The sequence below is a fragment of the Penicilliopsis zonata genome, assembly GCF_001890105.1.
Source record: "Penicilliopsis zonata CBS 506.65 unplaced genomic scaffold ASPZOscaffold_4, whole genome shotgun sequence".
Taxonomy (NCBI): Eukaryota; Fungi; Ascomycota; class Eurotiomycetes; order Eurotiales; family Aspergillaceae; genus Penicilliopsis; species Penicilliopsis zonata.
The window spans coordinates 1,479,094-1,500,212 of NW_019208914.1; the positions used below are offsets into that span (position 1 = coordinate 1,479,094).

At 50.9% G+C, this 21,119-nt stretch overlaps 8 protein-coding genes across 8 annotated transcripts; 5 read left to right on the forward strand and 3 right to left on the reverse strand.

The window, feature by feature from the left end:
- Positions 1 to 202: 202 nt before the first annotated feature.
- ASPZODRAFT_130738 (hypothetical protein) lies at positions 203 to 1,959 on the reverse strand. Its single transcript, XM_022722580.1, has 3 exons — positions 1,931 to 1,959; positions 689 to 1,878; positions 203 to 613 (listed from the first exon to the last, which is right to left on the reverse strand). The coding sequence occupies exons 2-3, from the start codon at positions 1,708 to 1,710 to the stop codon at positions 469 to 471; spliced, it is 1,167 nt and encodes a 388-aa protein (XP_022583150.1). The 5' UTR covers positions 1,711 to 1,878; positions 1,931 to 1,959; the 3' UTR covers positions 203 to 468.
- A 1,309-nt stretch (positions 1,960 to 3,268) lies between these two features.
- On the reverse strand, positions 3,269 to 4,930 carry ASPZODRAFT_61901 (hypothetical protein; the record flags this gene model as incomplete). Its single annotated transcript, XM_022729025.1, has 2 exons — positions 3,269 to 4,711; positions 4,778 to 4,930. The coding sequence occupies 2 exons, from the start codon at positions 4,928 to 4,930 to the stop codon at positions 3,269 to 3,271; spliced, it is 1,596 nt and encodes a 531-aa protein (XP_022583151.1).
- A 659-nt stretch (positions 4,931 to 5,589) lies between these two features.
- On the forward strand, positions 5,590 to 7,493 carry ASPZODRAFT_62735 (hypothetical protein; the record flags this gene model as incomplete). Its single annotated transcript, XM_022729100.1, has 2 exons — positions 5,590 to 5,713; positions 5,788 to 7,493. The coding sequence occupies 2 exons, from the start codon at positions 5,590 to 5,592 to the stop codon at positions 7,491 to 7,493; spliced, it is 1,830 nt and encodes a 609-aa protein (XP_022583152.1).
- Positions 7,494 to 8,796: 1,303 nt separating this feature from the next.
- On the forward strand, positions 8,797 to 12,022 carry ASPZODRAFT_150833 (hypothetical protein; the record flags this gene model as incomplete). The annotated part of the gene is made up of 4 exons (XM_022725676.1): positions 8,797 to 10,304; positions 10,369 to 10,498; positions 11,148 to 11,663; positions 11,744 to 12,022. The coding sequence occupies 4 exons, from the start codon at positions 8,797 to 8,799 to the stop codon at positions 12,020 to 12,022; spliced, it is 2,433 nt and encodes an 810-aa protein (XP_022583153.1).
- On the reverse strand, positions 11,790 to 13,857 carry ASPZODRAFT_130744 (hypothetical protein). The gene is made up of 3 exons (XM_022722581.1): positions 13,671 to 13,857; positions 13,359 to 13,614; positions 11,790 to 13,288 (listed from the first exon to the last, which is right to left on the reverse strand). Exons 2-3 carry the CDS (start codon positions 13,568 to 13,570, stop codon positions 12,286 to 12,288), a joined length of 1,215 nt encoding a protein of 404 aa, XP_022583154.1. The 5' UTR covers positions 13,571 to 13,614; positions 13,671 to 13,857; the 3' UTR covers positions 11,790 to 12,285.
- A 196-nt stretch (positions 13,858 to 14,053) lies between these two features.
- ASPZODRAFT_130746 (hypothetical protein) lies at positions 14,054 to 15,777 on the forward strand. The gene is made up of 8 exons (XM_022722582.1): positions 14,054 to 14,348; positions 14,408 to 14,541; positions 14,599 to 14,871; positions 14,937 to 14,945; positions 14,997 to 15,183; positions 15,243 to 15,363; positions 15,430 to 15,558; positions 15,620 to 15,777. Exons 1-8 carry the CDS (start codon positions 14,128 to 14,130, stop codon positions 15,716 to 15,718), a joined length of 1,173 nt encoding a protein of 390 aa, XP_022583155.1. The 5' UTR covers positions 14,054 to 14,127; the 3' UTR covers positions 15,719 to 15,777.
- A 318-nt stretch (positions 15,778 to 16,095) lies between these two features.
- ASPZODRAFT_130749 (hypothetical protein) lies at positions 16,096 to 18,880 on the forward strand. The gene is made up of 2 exons (XM_022722583.1): positions 16,096 to 16,561; positions 16,627 to 18,880. The coding sequence occupies exons 1-2, from the start codon at positions 16,181 to 16,183 to the stop codon at positions 18,643 to 18,645; spliced, it is 2,400 nt and encodes a 799-aa protein (XP_022583156.1). The 5' UTR covers positions 16,096 to 16,180; the 3' UTR covers positions 18,646 to 18,880.
- A 34-nt stretch (positions 18,881 to 18,914) lies between these two features.
- On the forward strand, positions 18,915 to 20,965 carry ASPZODRAFT_130751 (hypothetical protein). The gene is made up of 5 exons (XM_022722584.1): positions 18,915 to 19,097; positions 19,187 to 19,466; positions 19,551 to 19,711; positions 19,771 to 20,496; positions 20,571 to 20,965. Exons 2-5 carry the CDS (start codon positions 19,346 to 19,348, stop codon positions 20,775 to 20,777), a joined length of 1,215 nt encoding a protein of 404 aa, XP_022583157.1. The 5' UTR covers positions 18,915 to 19,097; positions 19,187 to 19,345; the 3' UTR covers positions 20,778 to 20,965.
- The last annotated feature ends 154 nt before the right edge of the window (positions 20,966 to 21,119 follow it).

Below are 21,119 nucleotides of genomic sequence, written 5' to 3' on the forward strand. Positions count from 1 at the left end.
TTACTAATGACATGATTTTTAACTCTTTTTTCTTCTCCCCGTCAGTGTACATATAACCCATGTCCCTTATGATACTGCTTATGGTTTTGATGCCTTTCTCCCTGCTTTTTTCCAACTATTTAATCGTGGATGGATGCTAGGTGGTCGACCATCGACTCGGAACTCCCAAAATGAAATTGATATATCAGCAGAGACTATGGTCCAACAGATATGCAATATTTCTACTTCTCGGTCGTATTGAACACTGTTTGCGTATTTAGGTAGAATAGGCAGAAGGACAGAAGGATAATGAATAAAAACTGAGATTATATTTCAAGAACAGGGTATTTAAAATACGCAAAAAGTCGTTGTAGAGCAGCGTAACTCCATCCGTATAGGGGGCCCATCTTATCTTACCGATTTGGCGTTATAGAATGGAAGGGATATAGACATGGCTTATATGACAGGTGGTCTCCCCCCCGGGGCCAATCAAGCACCTACATACCAGACCTCCACGCCTAGGACGTCGAATTTCGTGCCTTCGTCAGAGAGGGGCTCGTTGCCGAATGTCTCGCAGGAGGCACTGACACCCTTTTCGAAGCTGGAGTCCAGCCAGAGGCCGTAATGGCCGTCACTAGTAGTAGTTAGTATGTAATATAGTACTTTTTTCAGCGGGGAGGGAGGGATGCTGGGTGGAAGAAAAGCTCACCCGGCGCCTAGACTGAGAAACCCCGTCTCGCAGAAGATCATGTAATCGTTGACTCCGCTGTACGGGAAGGCCTTGAAGCGGATGCGTTCCGGGGTACTTGTTCCACTGGGGGAGACTGCACCGGCGTCTGAGCGCAGGGATGTTGTCAACAGGTCGGGAAGGCCATTCTCGGTATCCCTCCTGGGGGCCTTTTCCATGCGCAGCGTTGTCGAGCGACCTGCATTCGTCGTGTCTGCGGATGGGGGAAGCGGCAGGCCGGCCAACTCGAGCAATTCCTCTGCCTGGGGCCCGGGCGCGAGCCCCAGGGCGGTCGGGGGGGCGAGGACGCTGGCGCGCCACAGAAAACACTCACCCGTGCCGAAGTAGTGAGGAGATGGGTGTGGGGGGTCGGTCATGTATGCGCCGAAGACGGCGGCGGAGGAAAGCGAGTCGCGCACGACCAACACGTAGCCCGCCCGCGGGCTCCGGTGGGAGATCTCCTTGCAGTTTTCGTACAGGGTGGCCAGGGAGGCGCCGTCACGGTCGAGGCTGTACGCCAGGCGCCAGGTGTCGACGAGCTGCAGGCGCGCGGGCACCAGTAGGCGGATCTCCTCGGCGAGAGCGCGCGTCAGCAGCTGTTGCTGCAGGCTCTGGGAGGGGAGGCCCGTCGCGGAGGTGAGGAGGGTCAGCGGGGTGAGAGGCGGGGGCTGGAACGGCGACGCGGTGCGATGCGGGGTGTAGATACCTCCAGCCGAAGAGAAGGAGGAGGTCATGGAGGAAGGGGTGGTCTTTGACGCTTTGCTGGCGCCATTTTTCTTGGTGCTATTATTATTGTCTTTCCCGACGTTGGGGTCCGTCAGGCGACGGTAGAGCCCCGAGACGACGTGGCTGACCGGGTAGGAGAGATACGAGGCGGTAGATTGATGGTAGGGCTGCGGCGACGGTTTATTCGAGGCATGCGGCGTTTGGGATCCCGATCTCGAGCTGGCAACGGAGGAGGTTGGGTGGTCGACGGAGGCTTCGTGCGCGGTGGACGACGACATACGGGCGACGGGGCTTCTTGCTGGCAGCAGACACGGTGATGTTCAAGATAAACCCCCGGTGGAAAAAGCAATCAGCTCATTCGGCGGCCAATGGCAAGGGAAACGAGGGTGGTTTGTTCAGAAAACGTCTGATCGGAGGTGGGCTGAAAGATGTGGACTTTCAAACAAGTTGGCGGGAAAGTCGTGAATCCACTCAACGTCACTGGCTTATCGCTTGCAGATTCCCAGGGTCAGGGTCGAGACCCGACAGCCATTTGGGTTATGAAGTATTTCCCTGCATCTATCATCCACAGTCATGAGGTGTTTTCGCACGATCGAAATGCTCTGCTGCTAGAGGAGTGATCTTCGCCACGCATTTTCCGACTCTAATCATATAATTTATACAGATAAGCTATGGAGTACTCTATATATCACAGCTTCATATGTCGAGTTCTACACGGCTTTGACAGAGATCAAGTACTTTTTATTGTATTATGAGGCAGACACCCTTCTTCCACTGACCACCACATAAACTAGTATCTCCAGACAAGTCTAATATCAGAGTGGCGCATGTCACTCACCAGGAAAGCCAGCTCTTACAAAAGGACCCCTGGAAGAGACCCGAAGACCACGAAGTCGATGCATATTGTCGGAGCGATATTCCACTTTGCCATCCAATACGCAAACATGATCCATCGTCTAGCCACAAGATCGCGAGCCACGAGCCACCGCAGCCTATATAATGATCGATGATGGCGGGGTGTAGCCTACATTACCAAGTGCTTATAAGCGTCCCATTTTAAACTGTCGACCTCGCTTACAATTTCATTCATCTATATACCAATATATATAGGATTCGTCATGGTTTCGGATAGTTCCTCCCTCAACCCAGGCAACTTCGCCAATCGACCTCGCAGTCAGGTCTCTGAGATCGGTCGACGCGGTGGCTATAACAGCCATCGATCTGATGTGCGAAACCTCGACGCCGATACACTGGTGAGAACTGATAACTAGCGGGGGCGTTAATAGTCAGAGATTGACATGGTATTCAAATAGAGAAGAATAGCAGATCGGCGGGCCACGCAGAGCACAAGCCTCGGAAGGCGTCGAGGCTCTGTCGGTCGACGGTCTCCTACTCCCAGCAGGATCTCTGGCCGTCGCTCCAGTTCTGGTGCTCAGCGGCGATCTCGAACTCGGTCTCGGACTCGATCTCGCACTCCATCGCGGGCCCGGGTTTAGGCTGGACTCTAGATATCTGCTTTTTCGTGGCGTGTACATAGATGGATCTGTAACACCTGTACATGGACATACAAGATATATTGTTTCAAACATTGAACGAAAAGATTGGTAGTAGGATGTAGAAAGAAATATTTTTTTTCATAACTCATTAACTCATCGGTCTATTGCTTATGCATCGATAAAAGATATTGGAAGTGGGTTTTTATACAGGGAGAATCAGCAAATAGATAGCAGATCAGTGCACATAGCGCAAAGAAGTGCCCAGAAGCAACCCGTAGACCAGGAAAAAAAAGAAGAAGAAAAAAAAGGCAGAGGGTATTGTCAGGTTCGCTCACGTCTTCTAGCTTCCCGGACGAAGGTCAACTGTTTCAAACTCCAATCCACGGGCCTCAAAAACATGACCCGGTCGCAGAGCATCTGTATAAATATTGGGCTCTGTATGTGGGTGGAAGAGCCCCGTCTGGGTACAATTCAGGACGCTCTTCAGCCCAGGGGGATCGGTGAGCCGGAACACACCCCAGTCTGGACTCTTACTGGGCGCACAGACGATGGCGATGCTTTCTGGCAGCATCACCTGGTAGCCACAGTGCGTATGTAGGTCGCGAGAACTCATAAAACAAGTCTGGGTGGGATGGGTGTGGATCCACCCGAGCACCATCAAGTCCTCGGAATCGCAGTAGTCAAAGATGGCCGATTCATTGACTGTCTCACAGGTATCGGAGGTGGCTGTTTGCTCGGGAATCAACAATTTCGAGATGAACAACGCATTGGAAATTAGCGTCCCGCACAGGATGCCGCATGTCTCTAGATTGTTGCGCGTATTTGGGGCAGCTATTGCAAGGAACCGTGTTCGAAGATCCGGCGGGAGAAAGACGGTGCGCAAGGGTGTCCCATTCTCGAGATACGCAGACGGCTTGAACGTGAAATGCCCTGGATCCAATTCCGCGGGGGAAGATGTTTCGTTTTGCTCAATCTTCGCAGGGAGAGCAGGCGCTTCAAGAAATTTACTTGGTCGTGGCGGTAGCCCGTCAAAGCCAAATTGATCCCTGGATAAAATCTGTTCTTTAGGAGGCAGATTTGGCGGATCGAGACGGACTGACCCGCCTGAAATGCTGACGGGTGGAAGCGGGACAGTGTCCACCGACTTCTGTTGGGGAACCGTCGGATATTTGTACGATGGTGAAACGGCAGATGGCCGGGCAGTCGGGTGCTGGTGAGAGCCCTGATCAAGGTTGACGCGCAATTCCTGAATCCGCTTGCTCAGGTCATCGCCAGCTCCAGAGCCAGTACTGTCCGACGTGTTCTCCCAATCAGTCCACAGTCCACCGGTCCGTCGGCTGCGTTCCACTTCCTCGGATATGCCTGCTTGACGGATCGCCCTCCGGACGGTGGCACGTCTGCTGATCTCCGTCTTTGCCAACCGCACGGCCAAGTCTCTGTTCTCTCCCGCCTCCAAGGGTTTGGCAACCCCGGCGAGAGCTGGATCGGCATGTGTCGGTGCTCGTGGTAACGAACTCTGGTTTGCCAGTTGTGACGATCTCCGTGAATCTCGCTCACGCACTAGCTTCGTGTACCGCTCATACCGCTTGTTGATTCGAGGCTTGAGGACCTCCAGTTTCTCGAGACTTGTCTTGACCAGCTCCTCCGCCTCCATCAACGCCTTCCGGTTTGCCCCGTCCCTGGCTTCGGGGTGTGTCGCGAGCTTGACAAGTACAAGCTCCGCTTGGCGGAAAAAAAGGAGGTAGGCCTGCTCATCGTTTCCTTCTCGTTCATAGATTTGAGCCTGTGATAGAGAGACAACGTTAGCTTGTGTATGCGGGGGTTTGAGCAGGCTGCAGGCTAGCCGAACCTCCTTAAACAATGCCGCAGAGGAGCGGAGCCAATTACGAAGAGGTATCAACCGATTGAATTCATATTCCTGTGCCTTTTTGCTGATTTTTTCCACGCTGAGAGGTGCCGACGACGTAGTGGCCGACGAGGCGGAGGGCAACGCTGATGCCATATCGCGGGGTAGATGTTCGCAGACCACAAAACGAGTGACAAGTGACGACAACGCCACCTAAATATTCAATATAAAGAATTATACGACGAGTAAGACTGGATTGATATCGCACGAGTCGGGTAAAATAGAGTTGAGAATTAGAAGCCTGCGGGTGGTAGACGTCGGGAGCCTGGCTGCAGCCCGGTAGCGTGGTGGGATGAAAGGAGCCGCATCCAGGCGGCCCGAGTTCGAGGGAGACCTTGATGTCTCCGAGCAGGCCTCCAACTAGGAAGACGAGGTCACTATCCTATCAAAGCGAGACACTCTCAATCCCTAGAGCGCACGGTAGATCAACCATGCTCTTCTGCACTGCAGGCACGAGGATCACCAAGTGCAAGTCGGCATCCCGGGCGGTGGGAAGTTCATGTCGTTCCGCCAACAAGATCTGCCGGCAGAAATAAATAGCAAAAAAGATACAACAAATGGCGGCCTCTGGCAGGATTGAGCTGCGGCGTTCTTGGGGAAAAGACGATCCCAAGGCTTTGGGAGAATGAAAAACAATGCGATCAGCTTACTGCATTGCCCATGAGACATGCAGAGCACCTATCCTTTCCGATCTGTCCATTCGACGGCGCCTAGCTGTAGTTTCCGTCCTGCAGTCGGTGAGCCGTCCGAGGTACATGCGCAGCAGATGGACGACTTCCCCTAAATATCCGGTCACTAAATCCATCTACAATTGCATGGATGCATCCTCTAGACGCTTCAAAAAGCAAAGTGCGCACATTGTGAGCCCGGAACTCTGTAGTAAGTCTGTATGGGGTCCGGCTGGCTGTTGACAGGTTGAAGCTCTTGATTCTAATCCAGCGTCTCTGCACTAGATGATCTTCTTCGCCGGCTGTCTCCATTCCTCTCTTGCAAATCTCCCATCGATATACTTGACCTCTGGCCGGGGTCTGGGTTCTGGTCTTCGAAGGTCAACGAGCTCCTCCAGCCTCGACGCCATATCCTTGTTGAACCTCGCATCGAATGCTACAGACCGCTCCTGGCTCCACTAACTCAAAGCAAGCCTTGTTACGTGTTGAGATCCGAAGATCCTTATAGGCTGTCACAATGGCAAGAAATTCTGGCCCAGTCATTCCCGGAACAGGAGCAGTCTAAGAGCAAAACGGACGGAACGGTGGTGCAGAACGACACCTTGCTTATTCTTGCTAATCCACCTACCTCGGCTGCCAATGACCACTTCACCGCATCGAGATGGTGGTCAACGGTTATGGATCAATGTTTGCGTCAGAGTGGACTACATACTTATGGATCTGTACGCATACTGTCCCTCATGCCGACGAGCGAGGCTTTGAGCGTCGTACCCCAGTCAGTGTCAGGTCGCAAGCGAGCGGCGCTCCTGACTGAAACAGTGAGCAAACGTGCCTTCATCGTGGGGATGTCTGATCCGGAAGCGTTACCCCTTCTGACGAAAGAATGGGACATGCTTGTCAAAAGTGCTGCCTGCGCCGCTGAGCGCGCCGCTGAATTGAACGATACCATACCTGCTGACCGAATCCCCCCACCTCTCTTGATGGCACCGCAAAGCCCGAAACCCGGAAACTCGGGGAAGCCTTTTGTTCCACGTCCAAAGCAAGATTGGCACGATAGAGCCTTAGTGGGGTTCGAACCACAGCCCAAAAAGGCCAGAAAGAAGGCAGAAAAAGATATTGACGAAAAGGAATCACAAGATGTTGCGCGGCAGATTATTCGCTTGAATCAAGATAATACCCGTGCATATAAGATCCAACACGCTGTTGACCTGTACATGCAGGCTGACGACATGGAGAAGGCTTTCTCGAGGGCTGTAGCAGATCCAGCCGTGGAACTCTCCGAATTGAAGCATCTAGATGAACAATTGAGCGAGAAGAGGAAGGAAGCAGCAGCAGCGCTTGAAATAATCGAGTCTCGTTCACGCGTCCAAGTTATCACGAGAATAGATGATCGACGCGCAACTTTCAGCACCGGCAGTCTCGATGACTCCATACTCTACTGGGAACGCCGGCCATTCGAGCCCTTCAAGATCCACCCTCGGGAGCTCTATCCGCTCGATATGCCGTGCGCCATGGTCTATTTTGAACCGGACACCCAAGCACTGATCCCACGAGCGCTCCGTGCAATGGACGCGGCTAAGCAGAGCGAGCTGCTCGATACCCTGAACATCTTTATCAACTCTATGAACACGCAAAATCCAGTCACAGCAGCCGAGTTTCTTCGGATTTTGTTTCCAGAACGCTCAAGCACCGACCTCGTCAAGACGATACCTAGCTTGGCAGAATTTGCGTCAAAGAAACTCGGTTCGACCTCAGTTGAACCTGTTGAGGCAGACCAGACTGACCGAGAACTCCTAGAGTACGACCTCGGCACAGTCCGTATGCGGTCACTCCCAATCAGCGTGTTATGGGACATTGTCCTGGAATACGACAAAGCGCCCTTCAAGCTCGATGATATGCGCTTAACCCGCGCTTTGGGAGGATCCGTGACCGCATACCGCGCAGGCGAGTCGCCAATTCAACAAGAGCGTATTAGACTCAAACTCAAATGATGGTAGCAAGCTTCTCTGTGTTCTTTGTTCCCTATACACACCTATGCTGGACCCTGTGGATCACCCGGATGCATAGTCTGGTTCGAATCCGTGCTCGAATACTTACTTCTACATCGAAACCCGCTGCTCCTGGATTGACGGCCCAATTGGCCTTGGATGTACTATATAGCCATGTATGAATACTTAAACTTGTATATTAGATACGAGAGATATTAGACCATCACTAATATGATGAATATTTACTTAATACAAATGATTTTCAAGGATTAGCAGCTAGGCATGCTAAGGAATCTAAAGTTTATAAGCGATATAGGTAGAGCCTATATAGGCAGAGCAATGTGTTATTTATTAGTTGGAAAGAATTGCAGACGGACCCTTAGTTATACATCAACAATGTAGTTACCTGTAAGTCTCCTAGTATATTTCTTACCCCTTATTTGGGCTCTGTGCCACCAGGGGAGATTACTACCAGTATCTTTATCCAACTAAGAATACTCCGTAAAACCAAGTCCTACTACTCTGTAGTTACTCGAAGTATGATATTCTTCAGAAATTCAAAATGCCAACTACGTCAAGAACATGTGAGAAACTCTTTTTGAAGAAAAAGACAAAATTGTTGATCTTTCGCCTCCTTGGGGAATCAATAAAGATGATGGCCTTGATGCCTGGAACGCGTCGTGATTGGTACGAGTGAGACAGTCTGGAATGCGACGAGAATAACCCAATTACCAGTAGAGCTTCCTTCCGCAGCTTGTACGGAGTATCTCCTCACAGTTGTACTGGGAGTACACAGTCCGGTCTTGTATGACAATGTCAGTCCAAGAGAGTTTTCGCCCTACATCAGCTCATTTCCTAAATCGAGTCTCAATAGTCCGGACGGGGTAAGGAACCTCCAAACTGTAGACTGTTTTGGTGGAGCCAGTAGAGACAGACTATCAACACTATATGTCGATCATTGCTAGCCCTTCCATATCCCCCGTCCGACATTATCCAGGGCGAGAGGGCTTCCTGGATTATTGTCGGAGAGGTGTGGGTATTTTCCAAGCGTTACATTCTCCCGACCATGTCCTCTAGAATTCCTAACAGGGTCAGCGCGTCTTTCCGTCGCTCGAGACGATGGGTTCAATAATCAACAGTCATCCCGTCTACACAGGGTATCACTGTATCTTCCCGGTAGCCAACTGATCTGACGCCCATGTGCGGTGGCCATCGTCTTTGCGTCTGATCTATTCAACCGGGCTATTCACGGTTGGCTGATGTCTTGTCGAGCAAACTGTACTTAGCAGTTACTACTGAGAACGCCATGCGGTCCATTCCCTCGCTTCTGGGGACATTGTCCCTTTTCGTGTCTTCTTTGCAGGTTGGCTACGCTGCGGAACAACCTCATCGCCACTACCAGGTTGTCGAGCGTTTAGATTCCGCCCCTTATGGCTGGACAAGAGGGGGAAAACCTCCTCCCAATCAGGAAATCAGATTTCGGCTGGCGGCGCAGCATGGGAGAGCAGCCGAGTTTGAGCAAAAGGTCACCGACCTCTCCAGCCCGGGTCACGAAAGCTATGGCCACCACATGAAGCGTGACGATGTTAGAGACTTTCTGCAGCCGGCGACAGAAACCCTGGAGAACATCCTTGGGTGGCTGGACACCGAACATGTTCCAGAAAACTCGATCCAGACAGACGGATATTGGATCACATTCTCTGTACCAGTATCTCAGGCCGAACAGATTTTCAACACCCAGTTCTATTATTTTCACAATATGGATTCCGATGCGACGCTTGTCCGGACACTTCAATACTCGGTGCCGGACAACGTCTATGTGGACGTCCAGATGATCCAGCCAACCACGCGGTTCGGTAATTTTGGTGCCCAGAGAACTCTTCCTGCCATCAAAGCGGTTGCAGCCACCTTCCAGGACCTGACTGCCAACTGCTCATCCGCAATCACACCTGATTGTCTCCGGCAACTGTATGGGCTGTATGACGCCAAGGGAAAGCCAGACCCCCAGAACAGACTAGGCATCTCTGGTTTCCTGGAACAGTATGCACGCTTTGGTGATTTTGAACAGTTTCTGGCAAAGTACTCGCCCAACATCACAGACGCCAATTTCACCGTGGTGTCGATTAACGGCGGGCTGAACGAGCAGAAATCTGGGTTGGAAAGCACAGAAGCCAGCCTCGATGTGCAGTATGCTATTTCCTTGGCGTATGACACCTTGTCGACTTTCTACACAACCGCTGGTCGGGGTCCTCTTGTACCAGAAGTAGACCAACCAAACGCGAACGAATCCACCAACGAGCCTTATTTGGATCAGCTCCATTACCTTTTAAACTTGACAGACGATGAGTTGCCTGCAGTCCTGTCCACTTCGTATGGTGAAGATGAGCAGAGTGTCCCCGAGTCATATTCCAACATCACATGCAACATGTTTGCTCAGCTAGGCGCCCGCGGCGTCTCCATCATCTTCAGCAGTGGAGATTCTGGAGTGGGCGACTCGTGTCTCATGAATGATGGATCGAACAGAACCAGATTCTTGCCGACGTTTCCTGCGTCTTGTCCCTTCGTCACGTCGGTAGGAGGCACCTACGGCATCAACCCTGAGAAAGCCATCAGCTTTTCTGGCGGCGGGTTTTCAGAGCGATTCCCACGTCCCGAATGGCAGAACAAGGCCGTCGAGAGTTACTTGACGCAGTTAGGTAACCAGTGGGATGGTCTCTATAATCGACAGGGTAGAGGTTTCCCGGATGTTGCTGCCCAAGCCGATAACTACCTCATTATCGACCACGGAGCTACCAGAAAGATAGGGGGTACCAGGTGAGTGCTGAATGCCCCGTTACCGAATGCCAGAGAGGCTATACTGAACAATATACCGCAATAGTGCTGCTGCTCCTGTATTTGCCGCCGTTATCTCTCAACTGAACTCTGCCCGTTTGACCCGTGGTAAGCCGAGATTGGGGTTCCTAAATCCCTGGTTGTATTCTCTCAACCAGACCGGCTTCACTGATATCGTGGACGGCGGCTCTACCGGTTGCGCTGGGACCTCAGCAGAGGGGTCGAACACTCCATACGTACCCTATGCGAGCTGGAACGCAACCACAGGATGGGATCCAGTCACAGGATTAGGCACGCCTTTCTTTCATACATTAGTCAAACTCGTCGAAACCGATTAGTCTAACGACTTGGCTGGTGGTGTTTGGATGGCGTTCAGAGCTTCACGGATCTGCTGCGGTATTGAGTATTTTTGGAGTATTATCATTTTATAATAGTGTATATTTTATTTATTCTTTCGTATTTTCGCATGTCAGATTCATGATATTCTCGAGTGAGCTGTATTTCAAGACGAGAGCTGTACTATTGTCAAAATGCTTGTTCTTGTAGACTCAGCGAGGGGACAATGCCAAATGGGCGGAGTCACCACGTGACTTCTCCGGCTGCGGCGCCAAGACTTGCGCTGTTGGAGCTCCGTCATGAAGCTGTTTGCCTTGCAATAGCACAATCCGATCAACAGAATCTCTCTCGCGTTCCTGCTAAATTTCAGCAGCCCCTGTCTCCCACTCACTGACGAAGTAACGATCCTTTCTCCTCAAAAATCGATTCGACATGTCGACCGACACCGATTTCCGGTCTCTACTCTCTGAACTCCATACTGCGCTTGAGCGTCAGCAGTTCGATGCGACCAACAGCCTCCTCAGCCGTGCGAAGCGGTTCTTGCTGCTACAGAATGCTCTGATCCCCACACCCCAAACCCCTCCTCAGCTGGTTGCTGTGGCTCGTGAAGTGCTGGAGCTGGGCGCGCTAGCATCTATCCGACAGACCGACGCCCCCTCGTTCACAAGATACTACCAGCAACTGCAGCCCTTTTACGATATCGAGAGACACGTCGAAGCGACTGGTGAGGGGGTAAATGTTGATTTCAGCACTAGCCAACGGAGCAAGATCACGGGGCTGTATCTGCTTCTCCTGTTGAGTATGGGCAACAGCACCGGGTTCCACACCGTCCTGGAGGGTCTGGTCGAAGAAGCGAGTCTGAAGGGCAAGAGCGTTGAAGATGATCCTTATATCAAGTATCCGGTTGATCTTGAGCGGAGCTTGATGGAGGGAAGCTATGATAAGGTGTGGCGCGAAACCAAGTCAGAGAGAGTACCGTCCGAGGATTTCGGTTTGTTCTCAAACGTAAGGCCACCTTATTTCATCTCGCGAGCACAAGTATATGGAACGGACAGCTAACAGTGATTCCTTTCCCTCACCAATAGGTTCTTGTTGGCACCATTCGAAGCGAAATCGCAGACTGCTCCGAAAAGGCCTACCCCTCACTTCCCATCTCGAACGCGAAGAATCTCCTTTTTCTCGAATCCGAAGGTGCTGTTATCGAGTTCGCCCAGCAACGCGGCTGGATTCTGCGCGATGGCCGGATATATTTCCCCGTGGAGCCCGAGGCTGCTGCACGGTCCGAGAAGGATATCCTGGCTGCTAGCGGCACCATCATTGAGAACACGATAGGCTACGCCCGCGAGTTGGAGACGATTGTCTGAGGCAAGGGTCTTGTCAACGGCTTCCCTTATAGGTCTTCTCGGTTCCTCGCTGCTACTCCTGTTTCTTCATGTCTTTCCCCCCCTTGGCCTCTGCATCCCTGGTCATAGTTCAGCGTCTTCTGTATACGTATGACAATTAAATCATGCTTATGAGAAAGTGACAGCGTAGGGAAGATTTGTAGTAGTATTAGTGTGGCCATTTAGTCTGTTCTATTTTATTTTTACTTCTACGCAATGCAGAGAGAGGAATAGATAGCCTAGATCTATTGATCCCGTGCCCTCCAAAGACACACTCTCTTGTCATAGAAACTGCTCGACACAACGACCAGCTCATTGGACCCATCTGCATTCCCCTTCCAGACGTCCGATGCGTAATTCATACTTTGGTGTTCTGTGAATTCCGCCATCACCTCCATCGTCCACTCGTCGTTGGCTCTCGTCACCCGAACCAACCTCGTCCCCGCATGCATGCAGCTGGCTAGAACCAAGAACATCCACTCAGACGCAGATACTTTCTCCGACCTTAACAGTTGGAGACGCCATACGCCACCCCCCAGGCACGTTTCTGCGAGAACGGAGCCCCGCGGCGAAGCGTGGTACAGCCGTAGAGATTCGTCGTAGCTTCCGGTCAGGATCAGCGGAGCTCCATCCTGGAGCGGCACAGGAAGCGGGAGGATAGAAGTGACTCCGGCGGTATGGTGGCGAGCACGGTCGTCGTGGTCCAGAACAAGACGGGACGAGAGGTCCTCGTCGTTTTCTTCTGCAGAACACGAGTCGAATCGACGAGTGTGCAGGGATCCAAAGTCGTTCCCTGTGAACATGTATGGGGTGCAAGGTTGAATGGTCTCCACGTCCTCGCATTCGCTGTATGCGGCCGTGGCAACGAACCAGACTTCAATAGCTTGTCGGGCTTGAAAGGAGCCCAGCTCCGCAACGGTGTTCTTCTCCTGGGCCAGCGGTTCTGTGGTTCCGAACAGTGTGGTCCGGCCGTCTGAAAAAGTGACGGCGAAGCCATCCATTGCGCTACTAGAGAACCAGTGTTGCGGGGTCCAGGCCAGGAATAGGGCTGGAATAGAGGGGTCTTCGTGGACCGAGAGGGTCCATAGCTCTCTGATACACGGCTGTGAAGATGTAGAGTCGGAATTGGAGACGCTAAATAATGAGATAGAGCCAGCACTTGTCGCGATGGCAAAAATCGTAGGCTCCCTCGGGTGAAAATGTAGGTCGAAAACCGCGTGGGGGAGAGGCAGTCGTTGAACTTGAGATCTGCGTGGTCCTGTTAGTCTCATTGATCTTGACCAAGAGATGTAACAAGCCCCCAAAACGCATGTCTTACAGTTCATTTGAAGTACAATTCACCTTCCACAACTGTAGACTGCCTGTCTTCTTCTGCTCCGTCTCTCCATCGTCCCGTTTGGACTCGGACAGGAGATATGTGCCCACAACAAAATAGTCGGGCGAGCCGGGACAGAACTGAAGACAGCTCGGCGGTTGGTCTAGGAAGACCGTAGTCGAGGATACTGGATGCTGAATAGAAGAAGCAGCCATGATTCAGCTTGTTCGAGACTTCATTTGATTGGTAAGAGCTAAATCTGTGAGACGCCATCAGTTCTAAGGATCCCACATGCAGGAAGGAGCAAGCACCCACGTGTCAAAAGCGGCCTTTCCTATGCTTCTTCGCTTCTTCCGCTTCTCCTGCTTCTTCTTCTCCTCTTCCACTTGATTCGTCTGAACTGGTTCCCATTATCAAGAATGAGGAGGCCGAAAATATTCCGGGCGGTGAGCGTGGGGCATCGCATGATAGACCGGTATCTACGCCATACGGTATCATCTCAGTTCTAGATCCCCCCAACGGTAGGACTTCTCGTATTTTGGGGTCCATCAAGCCGATCAATAATGTCTCTCCTCTGCCCTATCTACTGGGGAGTATGACGTCGTGGCCAACCCCGCGTTGACGACGGACCGTACGATGACAAATGGTGCGTACTAGTCAGCCAACATGTTTTCCTGCTACTTATAGTCTTTTAAAGGTGAGAGGGCAATTGGATCAGTTGATTTATTGCTTTTCTTTTCTGACGGTCAACTGCAGATTCATAGACTAGGCCATGTCTTTGCCTTTCAGCACGCTTCCTTCGGCTGTGAAGGTGCACCCGGTGCCCTTCACAGTGTCCATTCCTGAGGAAGAAGTGGAGGAATTCAAGATACTGATTAAGCTGTCCAAGATCGCACCACATACGTTCGAGAGTCTGCAGATGGATGGCCGCTATGGAGTCACGACGGACTGGTTGATCACAATGAAAGAGCAGTGGCTGAGAGTGTTTGACTGGTAGGCCATGGGACCTGTTTTTCTTTCTTGAGAGATGGCTGATAATGACTATGATTTAGGAGAACATTGGAGGCCTCTATTAATACTTTCCCTCAGTTCAAGACTGTGATCGAGGACCTATCCATACATTTTGTGGCTCTGTTCTCCAAGAAAGAGGATGCCGTTCCGATTGTTCTGCTGCATGGATGGCCAGGTAGAGTAGCCTGCCAGCGACACCTGAGCTTGGGCGTGTATAGTGACTTCTCAGCAGGTAGCTTTTTGGAGTTTCTTCCGATGCTTCAATTATTGCGAGAGGAATTCACCCCGGAAACTCTGCCGTATCACCTCATTGTTCCCTCATTGCCGGGTTATGCCTTTTCTTCGGGTCCTCCATTGGACCGAGATTTTACGACCTCGGACTCCGCTCGCATTGTAAACCAGCTCATGAGCGATCTTGGGTTTGGGAGAGGCTATATAGCCCAAGGTGGTGACATCGGCAGCAGGATTGCGAGAACACTAGGCGTCACTTATGATGGTTGCAAAGGTTCGTTCGGGTCTCAAACAGAATGCCTTTGCTTTTGAATGTATGAAAGCTGACTCTGTGCCCAGCGATCCACCGTAAGTTCTGTCTCATCTCATCATCTTCCGGGTCATAATAACATAAAACAGTCAATGTCTGCAACATGCAACGCCCCGATGGTATCTCAGATGAATCCCTTTCTGCCTCCGAACAGAAGGGACTAGAGAGATACCGGGGATTCATGGAATCCGGTATGGGTTATGCTATCGAACAACGCACTAAGCCAAGTACCATTGGCCTTGCCTTGTCAACCAATCCGATTGCATTACTCGCCTGGTAACATCTGTACCCCTCTAGCCTGTGGAATCCGATCTAATATGACTGGTATCGTATAGGATTGGAGAGAAGTTTGTGGACTGGGTTGGCGAACCTCTTCTGACCGAGACCATCTTGGACTCTGTTTCTCTGTACTGGTTTACCAACACATTCTCGCGCTCCATTTATCATTACAGGCAGGTTCGTGCTTCTGTCCCCATCTGGAAATTAATGTCTCTTAAAAAGCCTGCCACTCATCCCCTGTAGAAGCCTGCCGATTTCCCATTTCATGACAAACCACTGGGCTACTCGTATTACCCAATGGAGTTGGCGCCCTTCCCCAAATCATGGGTGGAGACTATAGGAAACTTGGTCTTTTTCAGAGAGCATCAGAAGGTATGAATTTCTCATCGAATAACAGACCACTGGATGAGTTCTAACCATAGTATTGTTCCAGGGAGGCCACTTTGCTGCTCTCGAACGACCCCAGGACTTTACGAATGACCTAGTCGAGTTTATCGAACAGGTCTGGCCGGGTATTTCAGGAAACCAATAGTTCAAGGTCTAGATATATCTTGTAACTATTCATAAGCAAGTTATAAACTGTTAGCAGCATTCAATATTGCCGTTTGTCAATACTAATACCGAGGAGATCTCGGAATATCCGAACAGCCCAAGAAGCATCCTGACAACATATAGTATCGAAAAAAAGAGAGAGAAAACTCAATCTCCAGCTTTTAGTCCTTTCAGATTCTCAGTATTTATCCCAAATCAATCCCGTCTTCGTACGATTATACCAAATCACTTTGGTAAATATGTGGTCTCGGTAGTCACTCTACCGAGCGGGATATCCGAGAAGCTTCAATAATCCCCCCACATTGACCCCAGATATATATTATTTAGCATCTATTATTGAATCGAATGTCATGCACTGCTCCTGTCTATTCAAGATTCGATGAACTGAAGAAGATATCAACACGTACAGCTCCTTGCTACTTGGGTGTACAATACAGTGCACATGGCTCCCTCCTGGACACAATCCGCACAATGGATCTGGACCCCGAATTACCACGAAGAAGACAACCGGCCAGGGAGATACTTTCTCTTCCGCAAACTCTTTGAGTGGTCTCGTTCTTCTTTCAAGGCAGAGAGATTCTCCATTCATGTGTCGGCGGATAGTCGGTACCGACTCTTCGTTAATGGGCACCGAGTCAGCTTTGGGCCTTGCAAGAGCTATCCCGAGAAATGGTATTACGAAACCGTCGATATCCTCCCTTATCTGGTCGAGGGGGAAAATGTGATCAGTGCTCGAGTGTTGCGGTACTCTTGTACGCATGCCGGGTCGGCGTCTATCGTCAGTACGGAGTTGCCTGGTTTGATGGTATACGGCGAGAGCGAGGTACGTTGATATAGTCAGTCAGTTAGTTATGGAGAGGATGCAGACTAACTCGACCCAAAAACCAGGGGATAAATGTCTCAACGGATGAAACGTGGAAGTGTGTGGAAGAAACGTCAAGACAGATCGTGCCGTATTCCGAATGGAATTATATTCTTGGTCCACCCTTTACGGCAAACAATGAACGGGTGATAGAAGCTGCTCCCTCCATGACAGACTGGACTTTGCCCGGATTCAGCGACTCAGCGTGGTCCAACGCGGTGCTGCAGTTGACAGCGACGAAGATGCTCCCTATTCAGAGCCCGTGGAAGCTTTCCCCTCGTCCTTTCCCCGCTCTGCCGGAAGAGCCTGGACGGTTTGACGGGGTAGTGAAATGCCGGGGGTCTATCACCCTGGACCAGTGGAATGCTCTTTTGAAAGAAGACGAAAAAGTAGTCGTTCCGGCGGGAACAACAGTGGTTGTCGATATTCAGAGCGAATCATTGACTACTGCGTTTGTCACTTTGCGTTTGGGGAGAGGAAAGGGATCTAAGATCTCCTTGCTATATTCCGAGTGCTATGAGAAGGATCTTGGGGTGGAAACTGCGCCATTCCCCATGCCCCGGACGAAATCGAATCGAGCTGATTCCAGCGGTCGACTCTATGGCATGAAGGACTTCTATCTGGTTGTCGACGGCCAGGAAGAGCAGGTTTTCGAGCCCTTCTGGTTTCGAGCGTTCAGATACATCCAATTGGAGATTATTTGTTCCGATGAGCCTCTGACGGTAAAAGAGTTCACCTTGCGGCAGACGCACTATCCGCTCGAGATATCGACGCAGATCAGAACTGGAACAGAGTTGGACAAAATCTGGGACATTAGTTTGAAGACACTTCAGAATTGCCGCCATGAGACCTACGAAGACTGTCCGTTTTATGAGCAGAACCAGTTCGCCTCAGATTCGCGTTTGCAAATGCTATTCACGTACCAGATCTCCTCCGATGACCGCCTGGCGAGGAAGACTCTTGAAGAGTTTCATGCCAGCCGTGGTCCAGATGGCCTAATCAAAGCACAGTTTCCTGCAGGGTTCCGTTCAACGCAAATCCCTCAATTTTCTCTATTCTACGTCTCGATGGTGTATGACCATATGTCTTACTTCGCCGATAAACCCCTGGTCAGGCGGTATCTTGGCACAGTGGACAGCATTCTCTGCCACTTCGAAGAGCGTATCAATGACCTGGGCCTTGTTGGTCGTTTTGACGATAATTCCTGGCCTTTCATCGACTGGGTCAAGGAGTGGATTGTCCCGGGTAATTTTGCAGAATCATGTATGCCACAATCGTATACTGTCAAGGGGGCCGCGACCTTCAACAGTCTCTTATATGCAGTTGCTCTAATGCAAGCTGCGGAGCTCTGTGATTTTGTCGGCAGAAGCAGTACCGCAGATGAGTACCGGATGCGCGCAGATTCCATCCGGAAAGCCGTCAACCGCCACTGTTTCAAGGACGGGCTCTATCTCGATGGCCCCAATGCAACAGACGAGTACAGCCAACACAGCCAAGTGTTCGCCATTTTGTCCGAGACGACAACTGGGCCTGCTGCGCAGGAACTCATACAGCGCACCCTGAAGGACTCGTCGCTCGCCCAATGCTCTTACTCCATGAACTTTTATCTCTTCCGCGCCGTAGAGAAGACTGGCCTCTACACCCAACTATTCCAGCCGCTGATGGAGCCATGGAGGGAAATGATGGCCGACAATCTGACCACATGGGCCGAGCATGCCTTGAACTCTCGTAGCGACTGCCACGGCTGGAGTGCCGGTCCAATCCACGAAATTGTAACGCAGGTCTTTGGGCTGAAACCATCCAAGCCTGGGTTCCAGTGTTTGCGACTCGAGCCCCGCTGTGAGCTTTTGGAGACAGCTCAAGGCACTTTTTGTACCCCAGTGGGACAAGTCAAGATCAGCTGGAATGCGGATGCTGTGACCTTCGAAACAGTTGCAGATATTCAAGCCGAGGTGGTTTTGGATGGATCTGTCATCGTGAAGGAGTGTGTAGCAGGGCGACCGTTCTGTATCCCCAGGTCAAAAGCGGCTTTAGTACTCAGCTAGATTTCCTCAATCTTGATACCCATGACTTTGAGTTCCCCAAGTGATGAATAGAGCAGCTTAAAGCCCGTCGAGTTCTGTCGTATTGCATATGGAGTAAATCAAGTCGGTTTCTGCCTAAGGTGTCTTTTATAACACTAGCCCATTTAAAGACTAGCGGCAGATCCAGACTCGGGATAGCATCACGTGCTGTACAGCGCCGAACCGGCGAATGATCGACGTCACCAGTTCGCAGCTCCTCCTCATGAGACTGAACAGTTTCGATCGCCAGCGGATGGAGAACATGGATTAGAGCGTGCGAGGTGTGGCATACGATTGCTGATCCCATGATATATATCTACTCCAGTTAAAATTGTACCACGGACGAGTCGATTCTGCTTATTCCGAGCTTGCAGCTCCCAGTACCCCTCAATACAACCTACTCCCACCTAGCCGATCCTCCCCTTCAGTCCAAGGTATGTGTGTGGCGTGATACCACGCGATCTTTTTTCCCTCCTGCGATAAATTTTCTATATATGATAGCTGATATTCTACATGCTATCAGGGCTGCTTTGGAGCTGAACGATCGTCTCATTCCACAAGAACCGGCCCCCCCACACGACGTCATCACAACGCCCGGAAGTTTCTCCCTAGGTTGAACACAAGAATCTTTTACTGGATACTACTTCTTTCACCCATCAGCTCGAATCGATATCCGATCATAATGTCGCAGACGGAGTACCAGGAGGCCCGTAGGCCGTCGCTCGCCGAGAATCAGACGACGTTGAAGTCGGAGATTCCACTGAAGGACCGCTTTTTCCGGTACTTTCAGCATGAGATCACCGGTAATGAACCATCTCTCTCTGTGGTTGTGAAGGTGTTTTTAAGGTAGCCTCAGGCTGATATTTTGATTTTCTTTTGCTGTTCAGATCTGCAGGAGCAGATGGATCGATTAGCCGATACTTCACTCGTGGGTGGCGAGCGGGCCGACGCAACGGATCACTGTCTAGCTGGTATTGCACGATTGTCCAACGAGGTCAAAGATGCCGCAAGTTATATCCCGACCTATGATCAACGGATATATGCCGAAGTAGGTAGACCTGGGCTCGAGAAGGAGAAAGGCAACGGGTATTAATCGTTTACATCCAGGCCATCAAGGCGCTCCAAGACAAGTTGATCGAAACTCGGGCCGCCATGGAGCCGCGGCCCAAATTCTCTTTTAAGACGAAGAAAAACCCCTCCGCGATTTCCCTGTCCGACGCGGTAGAGCTGGCTGCGCAGGGCCGTCGCGGGATTCCAGGATACCGGTCTTCTGGACCCTCTTCCGCCGATTCATCCGCGATCAATACGCCGCTGTATCCATCCACCCCCCTTAATGAGCCGGACAGACAGCAACGGAGTCAGCCTGAGATCACCCCGACATCTTTTCCCGGCGTGGTGGTTGGTGAACAAGAGGATAATGCCGCCGCAGAGAAACGGGCCGCCAAACTGCTGGCTCCCAGTTCAGCAACCTCTGTGACTGTTAACAACCACTCTGGCCTGCATATCATGCTGCCGGTCTCAGCATCCAGCGCTACGGTGCCTGCGTCCATCACCTCCCTTCAACATTGCGTGGTGGACATGTCGATCCCAACCACCAACGGGAAACCATACGCGAGTCTGGCCATCAAGGGGGTCAAGGAAAGCCTTCTTATCTGCGGGCAGGTCAACGGGCCCGCCCATATTACGGATGTAGAACACAGCGTGATCGTGGTTTCCTGCCACCAGTTCCGCATGCACAACTGCAAGGACGTGGACGTATACCTCAGTTGCTCGAGCAACCCCATCATTGAAGACTGCCATAACGTCCGGTTTGGACGGATTCCCAAAGCTTACGTGAGTCATTACTTTACCGACACCACCATTCTCAGAAAAGAAAAAAGAAAAAGAAAAAGAACTGACGTTTCCAGGCCCTGGATCAGAACCACGCCGATCATGAAGACCGATGGAACCAAATCGAGGATTTCAAGTGGATCAAACCTGAGCCTAGCCCCAACTGGAGCCTGTTGAATCAGAGCGAGTGTGTGCCTGAAGAGGTCTGGGCGGAGATCGTGCCTGGCGGGCCGGGCTGGTCGCTGGATGATATTCTGCGCGCAACGAAACTGATCAGTCAGTAGTAATATTGGGTACTATTTTTTATGGTTTCCAAATTTGTCATTATTTCACTATGCTATTATTACTATGATCATAATTCTGTACCTTTGTTCATTAATTAGGCTTATTTGACCTGTATCTCAAGGACTGTTGCGTTTTATATTATCTCAGGCGTGGGGGTATATGCAGGATTGAATGGACGGCTTCGGGGTTGGCTTTCTAGTATTACCTTAACTAGATATTTAATTTAATGGCCTTACATTTCTGTTTAGACTGGAAGTAGATTGAAATGGTGATTTGGAGAAAAGTTATTATCTTTAAATATAGTTAGTATGAGATGTCTTCTTGACACCAGGGCTGTGCAT